Genomic DNA, 22150 nt, shown 5'->3' with positions numbered 1-22150 from the left:
TATAATAGACACAATAAATCATATATCATATATTATAAGTATAATATATTTTATCCAGATATGTATTTATAAATTTATAATTTTTCTATAAATAATTTCTATTTTATTTATATATTACATATACATGTATTTTATTTCTATATTATTTACATTTATCATGTTGTATATAAATATTATTTATATTTATTATATTTATCATATTTATCATAATATGTAACTCCAGCCTTCTTTTTTTAAGGAACTTGCCAGCTAGCCACAGAATATAGTTGTGGATATGTAAAATATTTGCTGACTGTGTGGACTGGAGGATGTACAGGGAGTGCATCCTTATGCGGCCACAGAACTATGCAACCCTCTGCTTACAAGGCAGTGAACAAATGCCATTAGAAAGTCATTGCTGGCCTTACTGGAGTCTGGGGTGGCCCTGCAAAGCTATCAAGTATTAAGTGACAATTAGTTGGATGTTATTGGTAGTTGTGGTGCTTGGGTGTGGTTGTGGGGAAGTTGAAAAAAAAATAGAAAGAAAAAGAAACAGCTGACTTGCTCACAGGAGCTTAGATGTACCCTCTAGAGTATGGACAATTACAAGAGGAAGTTGGGTGGAGTTGTCTATGTAAACTCAATCTCCTGGACGGCAGTGCTTCACGGAACTCAACTGTTCTTTTGAATCTTTTCAGACTTGCAACAATTTTCATCATTGCCATTGCGATAATGGATATGTCCCTCCGAACTGTGAAAAAAAAAAAGGACAGTTTGGAAGCATTGATGACGGACACTACTTTGTTTCTGGTTAGAGTGCTTCAAATCTTATTGACTAAATGTACTATGTAAGAGGATCAACTCAAGGTTCACATCTACATTGTGTAGTAACTAATATAGCAAATGGGGCTTTTCATAAGATTCAAAAAAAAAAATTGGACCATGCAGTTTCTTAGATTCTTTCTCTGTCAGGGCTGACATTGCATACTAAGGTGAAAGCGTGCCCCATGTCAGCAATTTTAATGTGCAATTCATTTATTCCATAGAATATGAATAGCTGATTTTGGCTGTTGGCATAGCATTGTCTCCAAAAGTCCTAGTTTGGAATAGCATAGGTTGTTCTGTTTTGTTTTGTTTTTTCAATCTTCCAGGCTGCCTTTTTTTTCCAATTGACTTAAAAATTGGGTGACTTTCTCCTGCTGTAAAGGGATTCCCTATTTGATATCTCCCTTCTGCTGTGCTGGAGTAGTATCTTGAGATGAAACAGTCATGGATGAGACCGAGAAAACCAAGGGTTCCTTAGCGAGAGATGGTATCCAGCTCACTCCAAAGAACCGGGCGTTTCCGGAAGCCTTAGCCTCCTTCATGTGATGTTTGTCTTAAAGTCTATTTGTAAGATTTCTCCTATTTATTGACTTGTGTATGTAAAATCATCTCTGCATCTCCAGGATAAAGCCATTTAATCTTGGTAGATGATATTTTTGATATAGGCCTGTATTCAGCTTTGTTTGTTTGTTTGTTTGTTTTCAAGACAGGATTTCTCTGTGTAGCTTTGGAGCCTGTCCTGGATCTCACTTTGTAGACCAGGCTGGACTCGAACTCACAAAGATTCACCTGGCTCTGCCTCCCGAGTGCTGGGATTAAAGGCATGTGCCACCACCACCCGGCTGCTTGCACATATTTTAATCAAGGATTTTTTGCATCTATGTTCATGAAGAATGCTGGCATGTAGTTGACTTTTTTGTGTGTGTTTGTGTTTACCTGGTTTTGGTATTATAACAATACTGTTTTGTTTTTTCTTAATTATTGAGATTATAGTACAATCTCACTATGCCTCCTTTTACTTTCCTCCTCCAATATACCCCTCTGCACTCTTGTTCAAATTCATGGCCTATTCTTCTATTAATTGTTACTACACACACACACACACACACACACACACACACACACACACACACACACACCCCTGAATAGAAACTTCTCAGTCCATATAATATTATCTATCTGTATGTTTTCAGAGTTGATTACTTGGCGCTGATAACCAATTGCTGTGTTCCTCCCTGGGGGCCCCCCTTTTCCCACTCCCAACTTTCCTCCGTTGTTTAGAGTTCTTTGTGTAGAGTTGACATCTCCTAAGCTTTTCTCCCTTGACTTTGTCACATTCGTCAGTGTCAACCTTGTTCAGCTCAGGTTTGGACAGTAGTATTGGTGAGACTTTATGGTTGTGGCTTCTGATATTACTAGAAGACACAATCTCACAGCAAACTCCCTGATCCTTTGGCTCTTAAAATCTTGGTCCTGACTCAACTTGATATTGCCATGCTTTGTTGCCTCCCATGGGAGGCTTGCCCATTTCTGAATGAAGGAGGAGTAGGTGGGTGGGGGTAGACAGCAGGTGGGGGAGGGAATGGAAAGAGGAGAGGGAGGGGAAACTGTGGTTGGTATGTAAAATAAATGAAAAAATTTAATTAACAAATATTTCTACCCCCTCTTCTGAAATGTTCCCTGAGCCTTAGGTATAGGAGTGTTGTGTAGATGTGTCCACTGGACTGGGCCCCACAACTCTGCATGTTGATTGGTTGTGGTTTTCTGTAGTAGTCTCCAGTTGTTGCAAAGAGAAGTTTCCTTGATGAGGGCTGAAGACTGCACTTCTCTGTGGTAGAAGGACAGATGTTCATAGGTTGTTGGTAGGGAGGTAGTAAATTAGTGGTTGTAGTCTCTTCTCCAGTAACCAGGACTTGGCTAGCACTGAGGGGCCAGCTAGGTTTCCAGTATCAGGTGTTGTCTCACCTTCTTGCCGAGCCGGTCTGAAGTCCAATTAGAGAGCTGTTTGCTGCTGCCAAGGTCTGTGTGCCACCCGTAGGATTATCGAGCTATGCCAGTTGTCGATGTGGTTCATAGGCATCAGAGTTGGGTAGGATGTTGGTTGCTTCCCTTCTTTAGATACTTTCATGCTGCCTTCTGATACTATGAAAACTAGTCCTCCATGAGGGTGCCTTCTTATCAATTCCAGTTCAGAGGTCTCTGGGCCCTGCTTCTGAGGTGCACTGTGTCTTCAGCATTAGAGACTTACTTTCCACCAGTGGTAACTGAGAACAGCAGCAAGAAGTTGTTATTTGGGGAGTCTCTTGGACAGCCTTGCCCAACAACTCAAAAGAGGGCTTCTCATGTCAGTCATTGATTTTTTTTTGGGGGGGGGTTAGGTGGTTTTTGGCTCTTGTAGGGAGCATTGTCAGCCCATTTGAAAAAAGTTCACTAAAACTATGTATGGATATTTATATACAGAATTGTTTATTATAGGGTTATTTTTAGATAACTAGTTCGTGGTATGATTCCTTGTGAATTTCTTAGACATGCGTGTTGTTATTTTACCCTCTTTCTTCTATGTTTAAGTTTCTCTCCCTTTCCTAGAGACCCCCTTTCCTATGATCCCATCAGATCACGTTTTCTGCTATTCCGTTTTATTCTCCCCCCACTTTCTTCTGTATTTACCTCTCCCCTTCCTGAAAATTCCCTTTCTCGCTTCCCTGATCAGATCACTTGAAGCCAGCTCAACTCCTTTTTCTGTTTCTCTCCAACCCCCCTATCCTGGCAATGGTCCTCTTTTACTTTGCTGGCTTCTGTAGTTATGACAGGCTATATACTCACATCTGAAGATTGGAGCTAGGGGCCTCTGATGGGAGAGAACATACAATGTTTGTGTTTCTGGGTCTGGGTTCCCTCACTCAATATGATATTTTCTGGTTCCATCCGTTTGCTTGCAAAGTCCATGGTTTCATTTTTCTTTACACATGAAAGCTAAAATTAAATCTTCTGTATGACCCAGCTATACCACTTCTTGGCATGTGCATGAAGGACTTGACATCCTATTCTATATCTTGAATAATTTAAAAAGTACTAGTTTTAGTGTTTCTTGCAAAGGTGGAAGAATTCTTCAGTGAATCCATCTGGCCTAGTTTTTTTGTTTGTTTGTTTTAAGCTGGAACAGTTTTTATTACCACTCCAATCTCTTAATTTGTTGTGGGTCTATTTAGGTTGTTGAATCTTCTTGGTTTACTTTTGGTGGACTGGATGGAATCCAGAAATCACTTTCTTCAAGAATTTCTGATTTAATGGAGTTTAGGGTTAAAAACTACCCCCTTATATTCTTCGATGTCTGTCACAATCTTTCCCTGCTCATTTGTGAATCTGTTCATTTGAGTCCTTCCTCCTTCCCTCCTTCCTTATGTTAATTGGGCCAAGTGTCTGTCAATCTTATTTGTCTTGTCAAAGAAGCTACTTTTAGACTCCTCGACTCTTTGTATTGTTTTCTTTGTTTCTATTTTATTAAATTGTGCTCTGATTTTTTTTTGTTTCCCGCCATCTGTTGGATTTAGTTTGGATTTGCTTTTATTTTACTAAATTCTTGAGTTGCCCCATTAATTCATTTATTTGTGTTCTTTCTGATTTTTTAAATTTAGGAACTTAGGGTGATCAATTTTCCCCAATGGCAGCTTTAAAGTGTCCCCGAGGTTTTGTTGTGTCATATTCTTCTTTTGGTTTATTTCCATAAATAGTATTTTTTCTTAATTTCTTGTTTGGTGCATATAGTCATGATTCAGCAACGTGTTGTTTAATCTCCATGGGTTCGTGTAATTAGTAGATATTTAATTGTTGATTTTAAATTTTGTTGCATTGTGATCAGATGGAATACTTGAAGTTTTTGCAATTTTTCTGAAATTTTTAAAGATTTGTTTTATGTCCCAGAATGTAGTCTACTTTAGAAAAGCTTCCATGGACTTCAGAGCCGAATGTGTATTCTTTGATGTTTTGATGGAATGTTCTGTAAATATTGTTAAGGGTCAGCTGACTCCATATGTTCTTCCCTTTCCTAGATAAACATAATGGTAGAATTTGGTTTATTTCTGTATTGTTCCCTGTGGTATTTTTCTCTAATCATGTCCCAAGCTAAAGGTCAACTTTTTTCTTTTTACTTGTTCTTTCTCTATATTGTTGTGATTTACACTTTGCAAATTGTTTCCATTGTTTCATGGTATGTTCCAAGAACTGGCTCACCATAAAATGTTTCATGGTGTGTTCTGAGAACTAGCTCACCATAAACCCACAACAGGTACTTTTCCTATGATCCCAAAATATATAACTAAATTCTGCTTTTGTAATCACTTGCTGTATAGTTCAGTCTTGAGCTTGACTATAAAAAGATGCCCTGCTTTTATAGTCTTGGCTGCTTCTCTGCCCTATTTCCAAGGAGATCGCAAGTTTGGCCTGGCCATAAAATAAATTTTTACCTTGAAACATTTCGACTTATTCTATCTTGTGTAGGCCTTATGTGGATAACTGCAGTTCTTAAAAGTTCATGAATCATGTGGCTACTTGGACTCCTACATACAGCCTCATTTAACCTTATTTATCTTCCAAGGTCCCAGTTCCCAAACACCATTACATCAGCCATTGAGTCTTAAAACCTGAATTTTGGAAGAGTCAATATCATCTATAACATTTGAAACCACAAGTCTCCTACAAATTCATGTTCTTTCCATCTGTAAATACATTCACTCTATCTTCGTTCTCCAAATCTTCACCAGTTCCAGCACCAATTCTAAGTCCAAAGTTGCATACGAATGTTGCCTGAATTGAATACATTTAAATTATGATTCATATAGAGGTATAGTTCCTCAGGGACTGTTGTCCTGTGAAACCAAAGCTAAATCCTTAAGCACAGTGATGAACTAGGAGAGGGATTGAAGTTCAGAAGGGGAGACCATGAAGAGAAGGAAAGGCATGGGTGAGAGCAAGTCTTAACCTAGCAAGGCAGCTTCCACCTTTCATGGCAACTGAGGCACTTTCTAGCCTGTCCCTGACAACTACTCCAGTCTTTACTCTTACCGTTCTCTAAGTCTGCATCCATATTCTTAAATATTTGTTAGAAGACCAACCATCTTATTCCAAGTACCAAACCTGTAATTGTCAGGCATCTTTGGATAAGCAGAATGAGCAGTTAATGTACAAAGATATAGTGATGGATTTCCCACCCTTGATAGATGTGAAACTGCTTCACACTATTATGTAGATGCCAAGGTCCCTTATGTTGGCAGGGTGGGTTGATAAACTAGAAAGGAATTAAATAAATCTTTGTAATTGTTTTATCATCTAAGAAATTACCATGCTGAAAGATTAAAATAATTAATAGATTGTATATATACATGTATATGTATACACCCACTTATGTAATAGTGAATAAAGAAGAGAGCATGGATTTGTAAGAAAGCAAGGAGGATATGGGAGGCCTTGAAGGGAGGAAAGGGAAGAGGAAATGGTGTAACTATAATCTCAAAAGGGAAAAATGACTTAAAAAGGAACTAACACTTCAATTATATACATTGATTCAATTTTATGGTTTTTCTTTTTTTTACAGTTACACTATAGTATATTTGAATGAGGTGTTTAATGTTGGGGAATAATTCTGGTAATGCTATCTTTTCCATTTTGTTAATAAAAATCTCGACATAATTTAAAACTGGTGTTTTCCATTCTAGGTAAAAGCTTCATGCAACAATCTTCTGGTTTTCTTCCAAAACAGCGGCTTCAGCTCATTTTCTATATATCGCTACCTGCAGTTATCATTATTACAGCTATAATTATAAAGCAAAGTAAACTGAGACAGCTATGTTACAGAGAAGGAAGTGACAGCAACAGGTATGTATTAGATATGCACATATATTTACTATTATATTAAATGGGTCAAGACAAAACTATTGGTTTTTATTTAAAATGCGATTATAGGCAAGGCAATACAAAGGGAGGCACCTTGCAAACTGGGTTGATTTCCATGTGCATTCCCATCACTAAAATCACAGTTTAGTACCAGCATGAAGGAGAGAGTGCTGCCATAGGCAACTTGGAGGCAAATCTAGCCTCTTCGTTCACTGACCCTGTCAACTAGTCATGTGTCCATAGGTAGGCTTACATCAGGAAGAACTGTAATATCAAAATAAAAAAATCCAAATTTATTATCCTAAACATTTATGTTGCTTACTCACACAGCAATTGGCCAAATACTTAATGGTATCGGACTGAGAGAGAGGAGACAGCTTGTTGACACTTAGTTTCAGAAAACTTGGTTTTACCTTACAAGTTTTGCATGCAAAACTATATTCTGATCAAATGATGTAACCTCTGTATACTGGTAGTTATTTTTGGTTAACTCTATAACCATGGAATAAAGAAGGCTTTCCAGTGTATCCCAAATCTTTAGGAACATAAATTTAATAAGTAAAACCACCCTATTGTGTGGAACCAGTTACAGAAATAGTTACCATTATGTTGACAATCTCATGTGTATTTCATAGTATTTTGCCATAATATTTTTCTCTGGTTTTACCTTTCGAGAATTGATAGGAAGATTCAACCTAAGGATTTTTCATGATAAGGAAAAAAGCATATTTAAAAAGAAAAAGAAAAAATGCCAGTTTTTTTTCTAGAACTATAAATTTATTTAATAAACAGAGTAAAAATGATCATTAAGTAGTATCTAGAAATGGAAATGCTTACCACTGGGCTGGGGAAACGGTTCAGTAAGAAAAATGTTTACCATGAAACCATGCAAACCTGAGTTTGGATTCTTAGTTCCCACGTACAAACCCGAGTGTTGTGGCATGTACCTGTAATCCCAACCTGGGAGGCAGTGACAGGCAGAAGCCTGGGGTGCTGCCCAGGCAGTCTGGCTGCATTAATGAGTTCCAGGTTCAGAGAGTTCAGAGACTCTGTGTTTGCCCCCCTGAACCCCCAAAAGTTGCAGCATGAGTAAAGAAGACATCACCACACACATGTACCCATACATGAACAGGTACACACACACACACACACACACACACACACACACACACACATTGTCTTTCAGAAACATTTAAGAAATGCTTGCTGTTTGTTGTGCAATATCATTTGTGAGTTGGTTGAAACACACATTTCTCTACATAAACATTGTTAGTGTCTAAAGTAAAAGTGATTTCACATCAATTTTTAAATCCAAAATACTGCTTAAATGGACACAAAAACCAAAAATTCTCAAAAGTGTTTAATATTTATTATATGATTGTTGGAGATTTTCTGAAATTCATACTTATCTTGGCAGATTCACAAAAACATCAAAGCTTTATGGGCTTTGGTTAACTTGATTTTTTTGCATGTTGCTAATCATTTTGCCTTATCCAACTCAGGGAGATCATAGGTAGCCCTATGATCATAGGTGGTCCTATGATCTTTCTGAGTGTAGAGATGTGGATTTACAGTGTAAATACTTGAACTAGTTTAATGTGAGAAGAATCATGCAGAGACAGTGCCTGTTCACACTAGAAAATGACATTTCATGTATATGAATCATGCTGTTTCCTTGGACAGCCATTTCTGTATTTAATGTTTAAGATTTAGTTTTCTCCAGTTTGAAATGGACTTTGTCAATTCTATAGATCTACATCAGAAGACAGTAGGAATAACACCAAGTTGACCACCACTGGAGGAAGGTAAGTGTGGAACTATATAATTAGCCATTCTGTAGTGATTAGCTTTTAGGGCTGCTGAAAATGGCTAGTTTATAGTCCACACATTTCTTTATGATAGTCTATACAGTTATCAGAGATTATCTTATAATAGTAAGCAGTGAAATGTGGTTGCATGATATCCTGGTCTCTCCCATTGATTTGTCCAGAAGAATGATGGTTGGACTTCTGTGGTAGCATACATGAGACTACCAATTGTGGGTAGAGGAAAGAATTTATTAGCAGAGGGAAGGAGGATCTATATTCTGATGACATTTTACTGTCACATAAAAAGATGTCTGATAAAGATGTCCTTTACACATATAGTCTGAGATTATCTCAAAGAAATGGGTGTTAGCAAGATCGACCTTGGAGTTGTTATTGGTTTTGTTCTCTTAATCCATCTAGGAAAGTAGAGTTAGATATCAGATTATGAAGAAATAAATCAATTGCATGAATTAGGCATCCCCCAGGCTATCAGTTATAAAAATTCCCCTTACAAAACAATAGGCAGGATATAAGAGGGGAAACTGTTCAATGCAGACTCTATGATTATTATTTTAAGTTCTTCACCACTGTAGCATGAAGTCACATAGTATGATGGTTTATTCAGTAAAGCTTGACATCACTGACTGAGTTGGGAGAATTGGGAGAGATGTATGATTATGTACTGGCAGTTATCATTGTAATCCTGTTGTTAAAAGTCTGTTTTACAGTCTACAAAAAATAGAAATGTTTTTATTTGAATTATAAGGAAATATATTGTGTATGACACATTTTTTGAGGGTTGGGGGAGACATGATTACATGTGTGCTCACCCCACATAAGGAACCAATGACAAAGTAATGATACTACAGACACCTGACTTGGTGAAATGATGAGTTTATTGGGGTGACTTAAAGGAATATGGATGAAAAGTTTAGTCACAGGATGAGAAATGGCTCAAAGACAGCTAGCTAGTTTTATCACCAAAAGCTTACTTCAACATTGGTCATGACTAATGAAAGTTGGAACCTTGGCTTTTTCTCTATGTATTACTTGCAGGCAGATCCTTAAATTGAGTAGTCTCTCTCCTCAGCAGTCCTTATTGTTCATATAACCTTGGGGAGGGAGGAGTCTTTATGTCCAGTAAGTTTTAGGGACTTCCTAAGACTTGTAAGTTGTTTGCTTCCTGAATCTTAAATCTTAATCTTTACAACTTCTTGAGTCATAACAAACTTCCATTTAGGAAGAGTGTTTAATTCAGATGAAATTGCTATATAAAGCATGTGTACTTACTGCAAACCCTAACAACACAGAAAAAGACAAGCCAATTGTACTCAAAGATACTGGATGGAAAGAAGAGTAGAAACAAATCCATATAGGAAGAATAATTGAAGGAGTAAGCAAAGACAAAATATGATTCTTTGAAAAGTTCATATAATTTACACAAATTATTACATAACTCAAATCAAAAGGGAAATGATATGAATTATTAATGTAAAATGATTTTATTTTTATTTCCTGGACATTAAAAGTACTTAAAGTTAGTAAATTAAAATATTTGGACGAAATACATGCCCTTCCCCAAACATGTCTGTCTCTATCCCCACAGGATGAAATAGTGAAAACAATCAACCAATTATCATATCTCTACTCAAAATCTGAAATCTTCAATTTAAACTCTCTCCTTGTCAGCTATGGTAGCACATACCTTGGCAGGATGAGGCAATAAGATCCTGATGATGATTTTAATTGTTAGGGAGTCACAACAAGGATTATCTAGATCAGGATGGCCGATGGGCATGCCTGGGGAGGATTATCTTGATTATGTTAATTGAGGTTGGAAGATGCACCCACTGTGGTGAAGAGTACCATTCCCTGTCAGGAGATCTTGATCTGTCTAAGAGTACAGAAAGATCTGAGAACAAGGGTGCATGCATTCACTCTCTCTCTGCTCTTGGCTGTGGACATGATTAAATGTGCCTCAAATTTCTGCTGCCTTGACTTTGTTCTTATGATGGACTGGAACTTAGAACTGTGTGCTAAAGAATTCTTCCCCAAGTTGCTTATGTTGTGGTATTTTACCATAGCCACCAGAAAAGAAACTAATGGAGGCACCGGAATGACGCTGGCCTTGTCAAATGCTCTCTATCTTACTCTTCTCTGTGGTTAAATAAAGTATTAATCACTTCTTGTTTTCCTTTCCTTTTTTCAAAGTCAGGTTTTCATGTATTCCAGGCTAGCCTCAAACTAACTACTTAGACAGTGGAGCCCAACCTCAAATCCTGATTCTGCTACCTCCTCACGAGTGTCCCGTTTATACCACAGTTTCGGTATCCATTGATCTGTCATTGGGCATCTAGGCTGGTTCCATGACTTGCCTTTGTTGGTAGCACCTACCCTTATGATTTCACTTGAGTCTTATTCCTTTATTCTTAGTCTAGATAGTTTATTCACTTCATTTACTTTGTAAAAGAACCAATTCTTTGTTTTCCTGATGTATGTAGGCTTTGTTGTTGTTGTTGCTCTGTCTTTGATTTAGTCTGCTGTGGTGTTTATCAGTTCGTTTTATCCTGTTCTCTGCATGCTTAGTTTTCTTCTTCATAATGCATATTCTTAGGCGTTATTTGGAATCCTCCTTTGTTATTGGAAGCGATTATTGTTGAAGACTTCTCTCTCAAAACTGTCCTTGGACATCTGATAAAGTGTGAACTTAAATTGTCCCCTTCTCTTCATGTATCAAAGGCTTTGATTGGATCTTATCGATGGAGTTACTCCCTGGTGCATGTATAATATGATGACATGGAGATCATGCCAAATGGGAGGTGGGGTCTAGCTAGAGTAGGGAGGCCACTGAGCAGCCTCTTGGAGGTGGTATCTTGCCCTCGTGCTCTCTTGTCCCATTCCCTTCCTTCTCCATGGCTCTTGCAGTCCTGTGCCAAGGTCCGCATGTCTGGTGGAATGATCATACCTTTAGAATTGAAAGTGCTGGCAGCAAAAGGAGGAGCCTGCACAACATTAAATTAAAAACTCTTCAGTATAGAGAAGGAAATAAGAGTGGAAAGACATTGAAAAACAGTTTTGGAGATCAAGCACTAGAATAAGTTATTCATTCCAAAAATAGAAAACAACTCAATAGAGCACCGAAGCAGCACTCCTGCTAATGGCGAGAGTAACTTGATTGTCAAAGCAAGTCAATTACTTCGGTAGAACTTTTGCTGAAACCTCAACCAGCCATCGAAAGCAAACAAAGACAAGGCATGCTTCCAACTTGATAGCTAATGCTTTAAGGACTCAAGTAAAAACTGAGGACTGAAGCCTTCGACACCCCTTCAAGCGAAGAATACAGGGAGATGGCCAGCAGGTGTATGGAAAAATACTCAACAGCATCATCGTCAGAGACATGCCTATCATGTGAGGTATCCCATCTGTCCGGAAGGCTCTTATCAATGAAGTGAATTCAGCTTTAGAAAGTGGTAGTGATTTCAGGGTGAGGAGCAAATGGGAACATTGCTAGTCAATAGAAATAAAGCCTCAAACATTCAAGATTAACAAATTCTAGAGTCATGTAACAGCACAGCCTCATGCTAAACAATACCATATACCACACTTAAACATTCCTTAAGATGCTGAACCCCATGTCAAGAGCGTTATCATAATCAAATAACAATTTTGTAGCTCCAGCAGGTCATGAATTCATGATAACTCCATCTTAGCCCCGTGGGTGCTAGGATTACAGGTCCATGCTACCATGCCAGTCATAACGTCTTGAGATGGAAAAGAATGTGCTTTCATTACTTTAAGAAAAAAAATACGAATTATGAAAGAAATTTCCTCTATCCATTGTTTAGTTGGCAAAGATTTCCTCCTGTTCTACAGGCTGTCTTGATTAGATGAGCTGTTTCCTCTGCTGTACAGAAACTTAATTTCTTTTCTTTCTTTTCTTTTTTTCCAGAGACAGGGTTTCTCTGTGTAGCTTTGCGCCTTTTCTGGATCTCCCTCTGTAGACCAGGCTGGCCTCAAACTCACAAAGATCCGCCTGGCTCTGCCTCCCGAGTGCTGGGATTAAAGGCGTGTGCCACCACCACCCGGGCAAAAACTTCATTTCTTGAAGTCCCCTTTGTGGACTGGTGGCTCTAGTCTCTGAGTGCATGCAGTTCTATTGAGGTAGTCCTCACCAATGCCTACGTCTTGAATTTGTTTCTCTACTTGGGCAAGGTGAGAAATAAGGAGCTGATTTAATTCTGCTTGACATTGCTATCCAGCTTGGCCAGGACTGTTCACTGAAGGTGCTAGCATGAAGGCTCCCCCGGCTGCAGCTTCAGCAGCTAGGTGGTGGCTGGGAGATGCAGTCAGCAGCCGAGGCAGCAGTAGGGTTAGGTGCAGCCACTGTGCCACAAATATAAAAACTTTTTTTTTTTGCTTTATATTGCTTTTTGGGGGCCAGTTTTGTTTTTACCTTACTGGTCTTTTGCTTATATACTGTGGTTTCCGATTTTGTGATTTTTTTTTTATTGTTTTGTGTGTGCTGTGCTTTTTCTTTTGTTTTATTTTGTTTTTTAAATCTCTCTCTCTTTGCCTAAAGAGAGAGGGAAAGAAGACATGGAGTTGTATTGGTGGGGAGGAGATGGTGGAGGGGAAATTATGATCAGAATGTATTGTGTAAATTACCAGTAAAAAATAATAAAAAACAAAATAAGATCACGGACCTTGTTATATTTGGTTATTCTATAGTAAAGGAGACATTTCAGTACAATAGAAAAAGCATGATTTTTTCGATATGTTTTTGAAAGGATAATTGTATTGGAAAGTTTTTAGCATTACCTCAAACACGCATATACATGCACACACAGAGATCACATCTTCAGAGACCTAGCCGGCAAAATGTCCACCAGATGCACTCTAGATATAAATGTGGAAAGTAGGGAAGAAAACATCTATAATAAAACATGAGAGATGTCTTCATTACAAGTAGAAAGATACAAAATGTGTTAGCCACCAAAGAAACTCTGTGGCTTCGTGACAACCAAGAATTTCTAGCCATTGAAGAATACCATTAGGACAAAGAAAAAGCCAGCATGGAGTTGGAAAAGACATATTTCCAAAAGTTGAGTGTTGCACAAATCCATCTGAACCTTAGCATCGGCACTGTGAAGTAAAAGCAGTGTTCACAAACCAGGGGAGCCTTAGCATGAACATTGGATGGAAACAGTGTGTTGTATACAGGTCTGCAAAAGGAAAGTATTACTGTTATCCTGACACATCAGTCTTATGCATTAAAACTTTTCTGCATATGAGTGTCTACACCTGTGTATGGACACAGGCACATGTATGCATAGTGATATTTAATCTAATGTAAAAGAATAAAAACCACATAGAATTACTAATTCTTTTCTATTTCTTTTAATTAAAATTGTGTCTGAAAATATAAAGTACAAGGTGCTTTTCCCCCCTCATTTTATTTTCTTATTAATTTTTTAAAAATTTATTTTATATACCAACCACAGTTTCCCCTCCCTCCTCTCCTCCTGTTCCCTCCCCCTATCCCCCCCGCCATTGACTCCTCAGAAGGGGTAAGGCCTCCCATGGGAGTCAACAAAGCATATCAAGTTGAGGCAGGACCAAGCTCCTCCCCACTCCACCAAGGCTGAGCGAGGCATCTCACCATCGGGAGTAGGTTCCAAAAAGCCAGCTCCTGTGCCAGGGACAGATCCTGGTCCCACTGTTAGGGAGTCCACAAACAGACCAAGCTATACAACTATCACCCACATGCAGAGGGCTTAGTTCTGTCCCACGCAGGCTCCCTAACTGTCAGTCTAGAGTCTGTGAGCTCCCATTAGTTCAGGTCAGCTGTCTCTGTGGGTTTCCCTATCATGATCTTGACCTTCCTCTACAACTTGACTCTTGGAACTTGGTCCAGTGCTTGGCTGTGGATCTCTGCATCTACATCCATCAGTTACTGGAGGAAGGTACAAGGTGCTTTCTTATTAACTCAGTTCCTGTGACTGAACATGTAGAGTGTCTTCAGAAGTCAATTGTATTACACAATTCAGTGCATTTGCTGTTGAGGTATCAGGTAATTTTTCTTTTCTTAAATTAATCTGTTATTAATCTCTCCCCCTCAATTATCTGTGTCCTTAAAATCATTTGAGCTAGAAATAGGCAAAAGAAATTGAGCACCACTGGCTCACTGTTTGTGATCTGGCTTCTCCCACAGCTCCATTCTAGCCAGTCCGGCCAGTCCAAATGTTGCTTCCTAAAAGAAGGCACTCTGGAATGACCACGAGAAACCAGCCTTTAAATGAAGAAGAGGAAGAGGAAGAGGAAGAGGAAGAGGAAGAGGAAGAGGAAGAAGAAGAAGAAGAAGAAGAAGAAGAAGAAGAAGAAGAAGAAGAAGAAGAAGGAAGGAAGGAAGGAAGGAAGGAAGAGGAAGAAAGAAGAGGAAAAAACAAAAAACAAACAAAAAACCAAAAAACCAAACAACTCCAAACCCACAGCTTCTCTTCTACTTCTGCGAAGATGACTGAGCACTTGAAACCATGAACTAATAAATCACCTATGCCTGAATGGATGAACCTATGTCTGGTGTCTTCTCTGCGTTTTCAGTTCTATTACATTTTATCTGCCTCTACTTGTGTCTGCAGAAACGATCACTCTGTACTGAGCAGACTAGGACCTGACACTCTGGAAGCTGTCGGAGGAAACCCCACTGTGCCCTAACTGCCCAAGGGCCCAGGGTCTCCCACCCCTATTTCCTCACTAGATAGGATGGCCTGACTCTTCTTTTGTCTCCCTCTAACCTCTCCACCTCAGACATGTATTCACGTGAGAACAAACCCAGTTCCTGTTCGGCTACTGCTTCTCTTCTTCATAAATGCTAAGCTGTGCCAAGCTTTCTGTTCAAAGGAGCTGGAGAGATGGCTCAGTAGTTAAGAGCACTTGCTGCTTTTCCAGAGGAGCAGGTTTGATTCCCAGCACCCACAACTGTCTGTAACTCCAGTTCCAGGGATTCTGATGCACTTCTCTGGCCTCCATGGGCACCAGGCCACATGGTGCACAGACATACAGACATACATGCAGGAAATACAGGGAAAAGTCCAGGGCTACTTTTCTAAAGTCAAAGGCTTATTTGATGTGACTGCCGTTCATCAAACTTGGTATAACTCAGGCCACACTGAGTTCCTCTACCTCTGCTGCTTACCAAGTCCCTTGGCATTGGTGTGTTGTGAGCATTGCACACCGGTACAGTGAAATGGATCATCAAAGTTTCCAAACTTGCACACGTCAGTGAAACTGACTTAAATTGTTGAGATAAGTGAAAATCAACACTCAAGGTGTAACGATTCTTAATTATCTTATTGTAATCTTATCTTTGTCCTTGAGATGAAGGTGACTGCACCGCCTTTGTGTTGGAATTTCCTTTTTCCAGTTCTACAAATATCAACCAGTGGCTTGCAATCCATTGTTCTTTACTGAAACTGATAAACACATTGTGTTTCTTTTGTCCCTGTGGAGACAGCTGTACATTTCCCAGCATGCCACTGGCTGTAGGATGGATCAGCCTTTCTCTGTTTGTTTATTTTTAAAATTGCATTATTTTATTGTGTGTACGCAGGCACGTGTGCATGCCACGGTATATGGGTAGAGGTCAGAGGACAACTTGTGGAAGTTTTTTTCCCTCCTTCTACCACCACTACGCAAATGTGAAATTAAAGTACCGTAGGATATTATTTCAACATTTAGCATCATTAAAGTTAAAAAGGAGGAAAAGCAGGGCAGTGAGATGGACTATCAGGCAAAAGTGCTTGCCACAAAACCCTGATGACGGCAGGTTCACAAGGAGGACAGAATAGACTCTCTCAGGTTGTCCTCCGACCTCCACGTGTGAGGCCATCACTACACGTGTGGCCCTCTCCGTGTTTGTGGCACATTTGTTCAAGTACACACCACACAATAAATAACAAGTGATTTTTTTTTGTTTCTTTTTTGTTGTTGTTTTGGTTTTTTGAGACAAGGTTTCTCTATAACAGCTCTGGCTGTCCTGGAACTCACTGTGTAGACCAGGCTGGCCTCGAACTCACAGAAATCCACATACCTCTGCCTCCCAAGTGCTGGAATTAAAGACATGCACCACCGCCACCTGGCTAAAATTCAGAACAACTATGAGTCATGTACATAGATATTTGGGAAAATAATTTGGAAGTTTCTCATGAAGTTAAACATATGTTGATCTTATGATTCAGCTTTCTCTACTCTTCAGTACTTACCTAATGGGAAAGAAAGCATATTGCAATACCAAGTGATGCATGACACTTCCATGTAGCATTATTTATAATAGTAAAAATGGCATACATAAATATCTATAAATATATGAGTGAATAAACAGATTGTAGTATATCCATACAATGGAATGTTACTTATCCATAAGTAGGAAAAATATTTTGATATATAAAACATAAAGGAATCTTAAAATACTTAATGCTATACAAGAAAATAACATAATATGTTCATTATGATTACATCTGTATTTAAAAAATAAAGTATACAAATTTATCTGTACTAGCATAGACTAGACCAGTTCGTGATTGGTTACATAGATCTTGGAGCTTGAGATGGATTATAAAATGTTGGAGGAAATTTTTGAAGTGATGGCTATCTTCATTTTGATTGTGATTTCAGATTGTTACATGTAGGTCAAAGCTAATTGAAATGTATACTTTAAATGTACAGATTATCTGACTTTGCCTGTATGTTCATAACTCTATAAGATAATGAAAATATAATGGGCGGGATCTCTAAAACCATCACAAAATTGAATGGCTATTTATACTTTTGACTTCTATCCCTTCACTTTTCACTGTTGAGAGTTTCTCTTACTTTCTTAGACACATTTTGATGATTTATTTTTGTACCAGAGAATTTTCTTTCAGAATCTATTTCAAGAAAGCTGCATGCTATCTGTCTGTCACCTATTTGTCTGTCTGTCTGTCTGTCTGTCAATCTATCTATCCATCCATCCATCCATCTACCTACATATCTAATGTTTATTAATTCTTGGAGAAGGTTGTACAGTATATTTGGATTATATTCACCTCCCAATCCCACCCCCAACTCCTCCCATATCCACCCCACCTCTGTAACACCTTCATGTCTGTAAAAATAATAACCCACTGAGTCCAGTTGGTGCTGTTCACAAACTCATGGGTGTGTGGCCATTCACCACAGCTTAAAGAAAACCAAGTCTCTCTCCTTATTTACCAAATGAGAAATTACATAGGCAAGATATAAAATTGATTTACAACTACTCATCTTCAAGACTCTCTTAGTCTCATTATTTACATACGTGGGGGGAAATGAAGTTGGCTATTCACTAGCATACCTCTGCATCAGCGTTCTATTTCTCTGTTTATTACCAGGAATATGCAGAGATGGAGGGAGAGATATACCTCTTCTCCTTTGGTGATCAATCTGCTCTCACATCCCTGTTTCTTCTTCTCCTGCCTTTGGCAAGTCTATGTTCCTTGTGCATCACAGTCACTGAATGTACTATTCTCAGAACACTCTTGAATACACATTCCATCCTCTGACTATACAGTTCAAACTGCCACTCTACACAGCACAGGAAGATGTATTGGCACGTGCAACCTGCACTGTAATTAGCGACGTCTTTCCCTTCCTACCTGCATTCTGTAGACCTCAGAGAATAATTAATAACTTTGGGTGGCCACTCTTATCACCTTCTCATCTTTTGGTATAACATCTTTGCCTTTGTAATAAAAAAACCCTTCAATCTATGAATTTAATAATTATATCTTCTAAGACTGATTGAAGTTTCTTTTTACATTATTTTCTGACACTTCCTTCTTTTCTACCTTTACCACTAATAGACTTTTTTCCTTTCTAAGTTGCATTCTTTGGGCCTGTAAGAAAATTTTGGCTACCTCTTCCATCTGCATATCTCTCCCTTTTCTTCCTAAGCCCTGGCATGGTGATTCTTCCAGCTTCTAGCAAAGGTCTTTTTATTGATGGGAAAATGTACCCTTAGATCTTCCACAAAGGAAGATTTCTGCCTCATGGGGACATATGGAAAGACGAAGCCACATCAAAGTCCTAGAGCTTTAGTGGCTGCCTCAGTTTTGAACAAGGTACACGGCCTTCTGAGGGGTGGCATCCACCCAATTATTCAGGAAGTTAGTAGTTTTGGGATGGCTCATTTTATGTCAACTTGACACAAATTCGAGTCATTTTGGAAGAGGGAATCTCAATTGAGAAAATGTCCCCACTAAATTGGCCTGGGATGCATTTTCTTGATTGACAATTGATGCGTGAGTGCCCAGTCCACTGTGGGTGGTGCCACTCCTGGCCTGGTCTTCTTGAGTGCTGTAAGAAAGCAGGCTGAGCAAGCTATAGGGAGCAAGCCAGTAAACAACACTCCTCCATGGCTTCTGAATCAGTTCCTGTTTGAGTTCCTGCCCTGACTTCCCTCCGTGATGGGCTGTTACCTGGAAGTACGATATAAATCCTTCTCCCCCCAAGTTGCTTTGGGTCACCATGTTGTATCACAGCAACAGAAAACTTAACTCAGACAAACACCAACCTAAACTGTGTCGCTCTGAGGGGCAGTCTCCCCCATGGGGCTTCCAGCCTTAGCTGTGTGGGGCCTGAAACTTTGTCAAGGTTTGTCGCTGGTTTTCTGGTGCAAACCTCATTTTTATGTGACCCCGTGTCTTCCTGGCTTTGACAGATATCCCTCCTGAGAAATCATTTGCAGTGGAATGGTTTCTGGGCGAGTATGTTGGGACATTGTTCCTTCACCAATGCTAGCACTAACACACTTTCTTTTTCTTACTCTTCTTGATTCTGTGGATGCTAAGACGCATTTGATCAGTCTTCCCCTCTAGAACTGTATTTTATTTTTAACAATCACTGTGATTTCTATGTTTAACTCCTTAGTCATCATAATCATTTCCCCTGCAGTCTTCACTTTGGATTTTTTTTTCTTTCTACATATTTCTCTGGGATAATCTTGTTTCCTCATTTATTTCCTAAAGCTCCTCTTTATGTGGCCATACACCTCTATATTTCAGCTCAAGCAAGCATTTCCATATCCTTTTGCCATCTAATCTTCTCAGACGCATCTGGAATTCAACACATCTTTAATTTTTCAGATCTCTCAGTCCCTGGATGAATTTTAGTGTTCTGATACTGTCACCTACTGTCATCAGCTACCCAGTCATTTAAAAACCATCAACTTCCACATCCAGTTATCCACCTAACGAAATCAGAAACCCCCACGCAGAACGGTATTTTACCTCGGTCTCAGGTACCTTCAGTACTCCAGCCTTTCTTCCTGCTCTCTGGTTGACAGTCTATAGACGTTTCTGCATTGAACCACACAGAATTCTCCAAAATAAACACGCTGCTTCCAGATGAAAGATCTCGCCCCCACCAACCTCAGCCATACACAAGCTATCTTTGTAGGGGAAGAATCTATCATTATTCCACTTAGAATGCTTGAATGATTTGATAGTACTTTGGAATAAAGCCCTAAGATAGACTTTACTTATGTCTTTCTCACTGTTGGCAGTTTCACTTTATAATCAGCCTATTAAGGAATTATTAATCCATTTCAAGAATAACTCCTGATATCCAGATTTAGCCATGGGAACATACGGTGACTTCAAACACATGATTAAGGCTATTCATCATGATAGCTATACTATCAGAGCATACAGCAGATGGTTTATTTAGAGTCAGCCCATAGCATATTTAAGTAACACCTTCATATACACATGAGGATAGTACGCAGATGATGCATAGACGTAGGCATAAACTATTCAAATTCTCTCTCCGTGTTCAGATTTCTTCACTTTCATTTCTGGTTTAATTTCTAATTTAGGAGGGTGTATGGCCCCTAAAGAAGGGGAAATGATATAATTAGATCTGGTGAATGTACCCTGTATGTGTATATTACATATTGACATTTCATACTGCTGTGGCTCTGTGAGGTGGCTGGCCTCTGCTCATGTGATTTTAGCTACTAAGACTGAAGGCTGCCTGTATGTCATGGTGTGCACCATGTGCAGATGTCAGCATGTCTTGGGGCACAAATATTTGCATCCAATCAGGCTGCTTACCTTTGCTGAGGTTGTCCTCAAGGGCAGACTTTGGGGCCATCACCAACCTTCTCTTTCTCTAATCAGCTTCCAACCGTCTCATGGAGCTGCCAAACTTCTCTTATCTGAGTACAACAGTTGCTGATGTTTTTGGCATGGTCTTTATGTTTGAATTTCCTTGCTTTATTTGGAATTTGCTACTTTGGAAGACCTTCAGAATCAGTAAATAACTCTTGGCTATTTATCCCCTATAAGGTAAGGGGTCCAGCTAAAGACACCCGTCAGAGCTATTGAAAAAAAGCCCACCCTGGCCCTGAAACCAGAACTAGTCAAAGAAACCCATCCTGGATCTGAGACCTGAGCCAGTGAAAGAAAGAAACACTTTAGCCTTGAACCCAGAACCTAAGAAACATGCCCTGACCCTGAAACCAGTGCCAAAGAAACACACTTTGTCCCTAGAATCAGATTCAGTGAAAGAAACATAGTTTGGCCTGAAGTCCATCTCTGCTGCTGACTGCTGAAACTAACCAATCCCTGGGCAGAAAATCTTCTCCCTGAAGAAACTCTACTCCTAAGAAGCTCTATATAAGCCCCTCTGCCTGTTCAGCTGTTAGCTGTTCTTTCCCACCCTGGCAGAGGCAGGCACTCTCCTGGACTCTCCTTCCCAAATAAATATCTTCCTCAAAAGAGTCTTGGGTGAAGATCTTCATTTGCCTGGCATAGAACAGAAGAACCTTGCTGAGACAACCCTTAGGGGACTGAGTAGAAAACTTTGCTGAGACATTCACTTTGGGGGGGTTGAGCAAGGCAGAGCAGAAAGGAAGACCAGAAGACCAGAAAAACCTTGCTGAATCGTCCCTTAGGGGACTGAGCAAGGTGGAGCAGAAAAAGTAACAACTTTTCACCTGAGACGGAGGAGATTGCTGCACGTCTGCAGGGGTTTCCCCTTTAGCAGAGTGGAGCTGAAGAAGAGATGTCTTGGGTAGAGAAAAGAAGCAGAGTTCTGCTGGGAAGCCCCCTTAAGGGGGGTGGGGGCAAAGCAAAGCTCAGCTGTAAGGGCTGTCTCCTAGGAGACGAGCAGGAATGCTTTATCCTGCGGGGAGACCATCCCCCACTGCACCCCAACTTCAGATATCACCTGACTTCCTGACAAGTCAGGATACCTCTCCTTTTAGGGCTGAGGTGTCCTACTGTGGCTCCACCCTCCAGAGCTGTCCTATTGTGGCTCTAGGTATAGCCTGGCTTCCCAATAATCATGATACCTTTCCCTCCGGAGCTGAGACACTCCCCCAATCAAAACTATACTCACACAGACATTGTAACACATGCTGTCTTAGTTAGAATTCCATTACTGTGAAGGGACACCATGACCACAGCAACTCTTATAAAGGAAAATATTTAACTGGGGTTTGCTTACAGTTCAGAGGGTTAGTCCATCATCATCATGGCGGGAAGCATGGCGACATGCAGGCAGACATGGTGCTGGAGAGGTAGCTGAGAGTTCTACATCTGGGTCTGCAGGCAGCAGAGACAGTGAGC

General features: G+C 39.6%; 1 protein-coding gene across 1 annotated transcript in view; it reads left to right on the top strand.

Moving 5' to 3' along the window:
* Nucleotides 1-22150, top strand: part of LOC131894698 (disintegrin and metalloproteinase domain-containing protein 5-like) — a gene marked incomplete at its 5' end in the record, with an annotated part of 32011 nt that overhangs the window by 8285 nt on the left and 1576 nt on the right. Inside the window, 3 exons of the mRNA XM_059245005.1 lie at nt 678-789; nt 6516-6675; nt 8445-8498. Of these exons, the coding sequence (XP_059100988.1) occupies nt 678-789; nt 6516-6675; nt 8445-8498 (326 nt within the window). The remainder of the gene's footprint in view (nt 1-677; nt 790-6515; nt 6676-8444; nt 8499-22150) is intronic.

This window comes from Peromyscus eremicus, chromosome 17 (assembly GCF_949786415.1).
Source record: "Peromyscus eremicus chromosome 17, PerEre_H2_v1, whole genome shotgun sequence".
NCBI lineage: Eukaryota > Metazoa > Chordata > Mammalia > Rodentia > Cricetidae > Peromyscus > Peromyscus eremicus.
The sequence above is the reverse complement of the archived record's forward strand: the minus strand, read 5'-3'. Positions and strand labels throughout refer to the sequence as shown.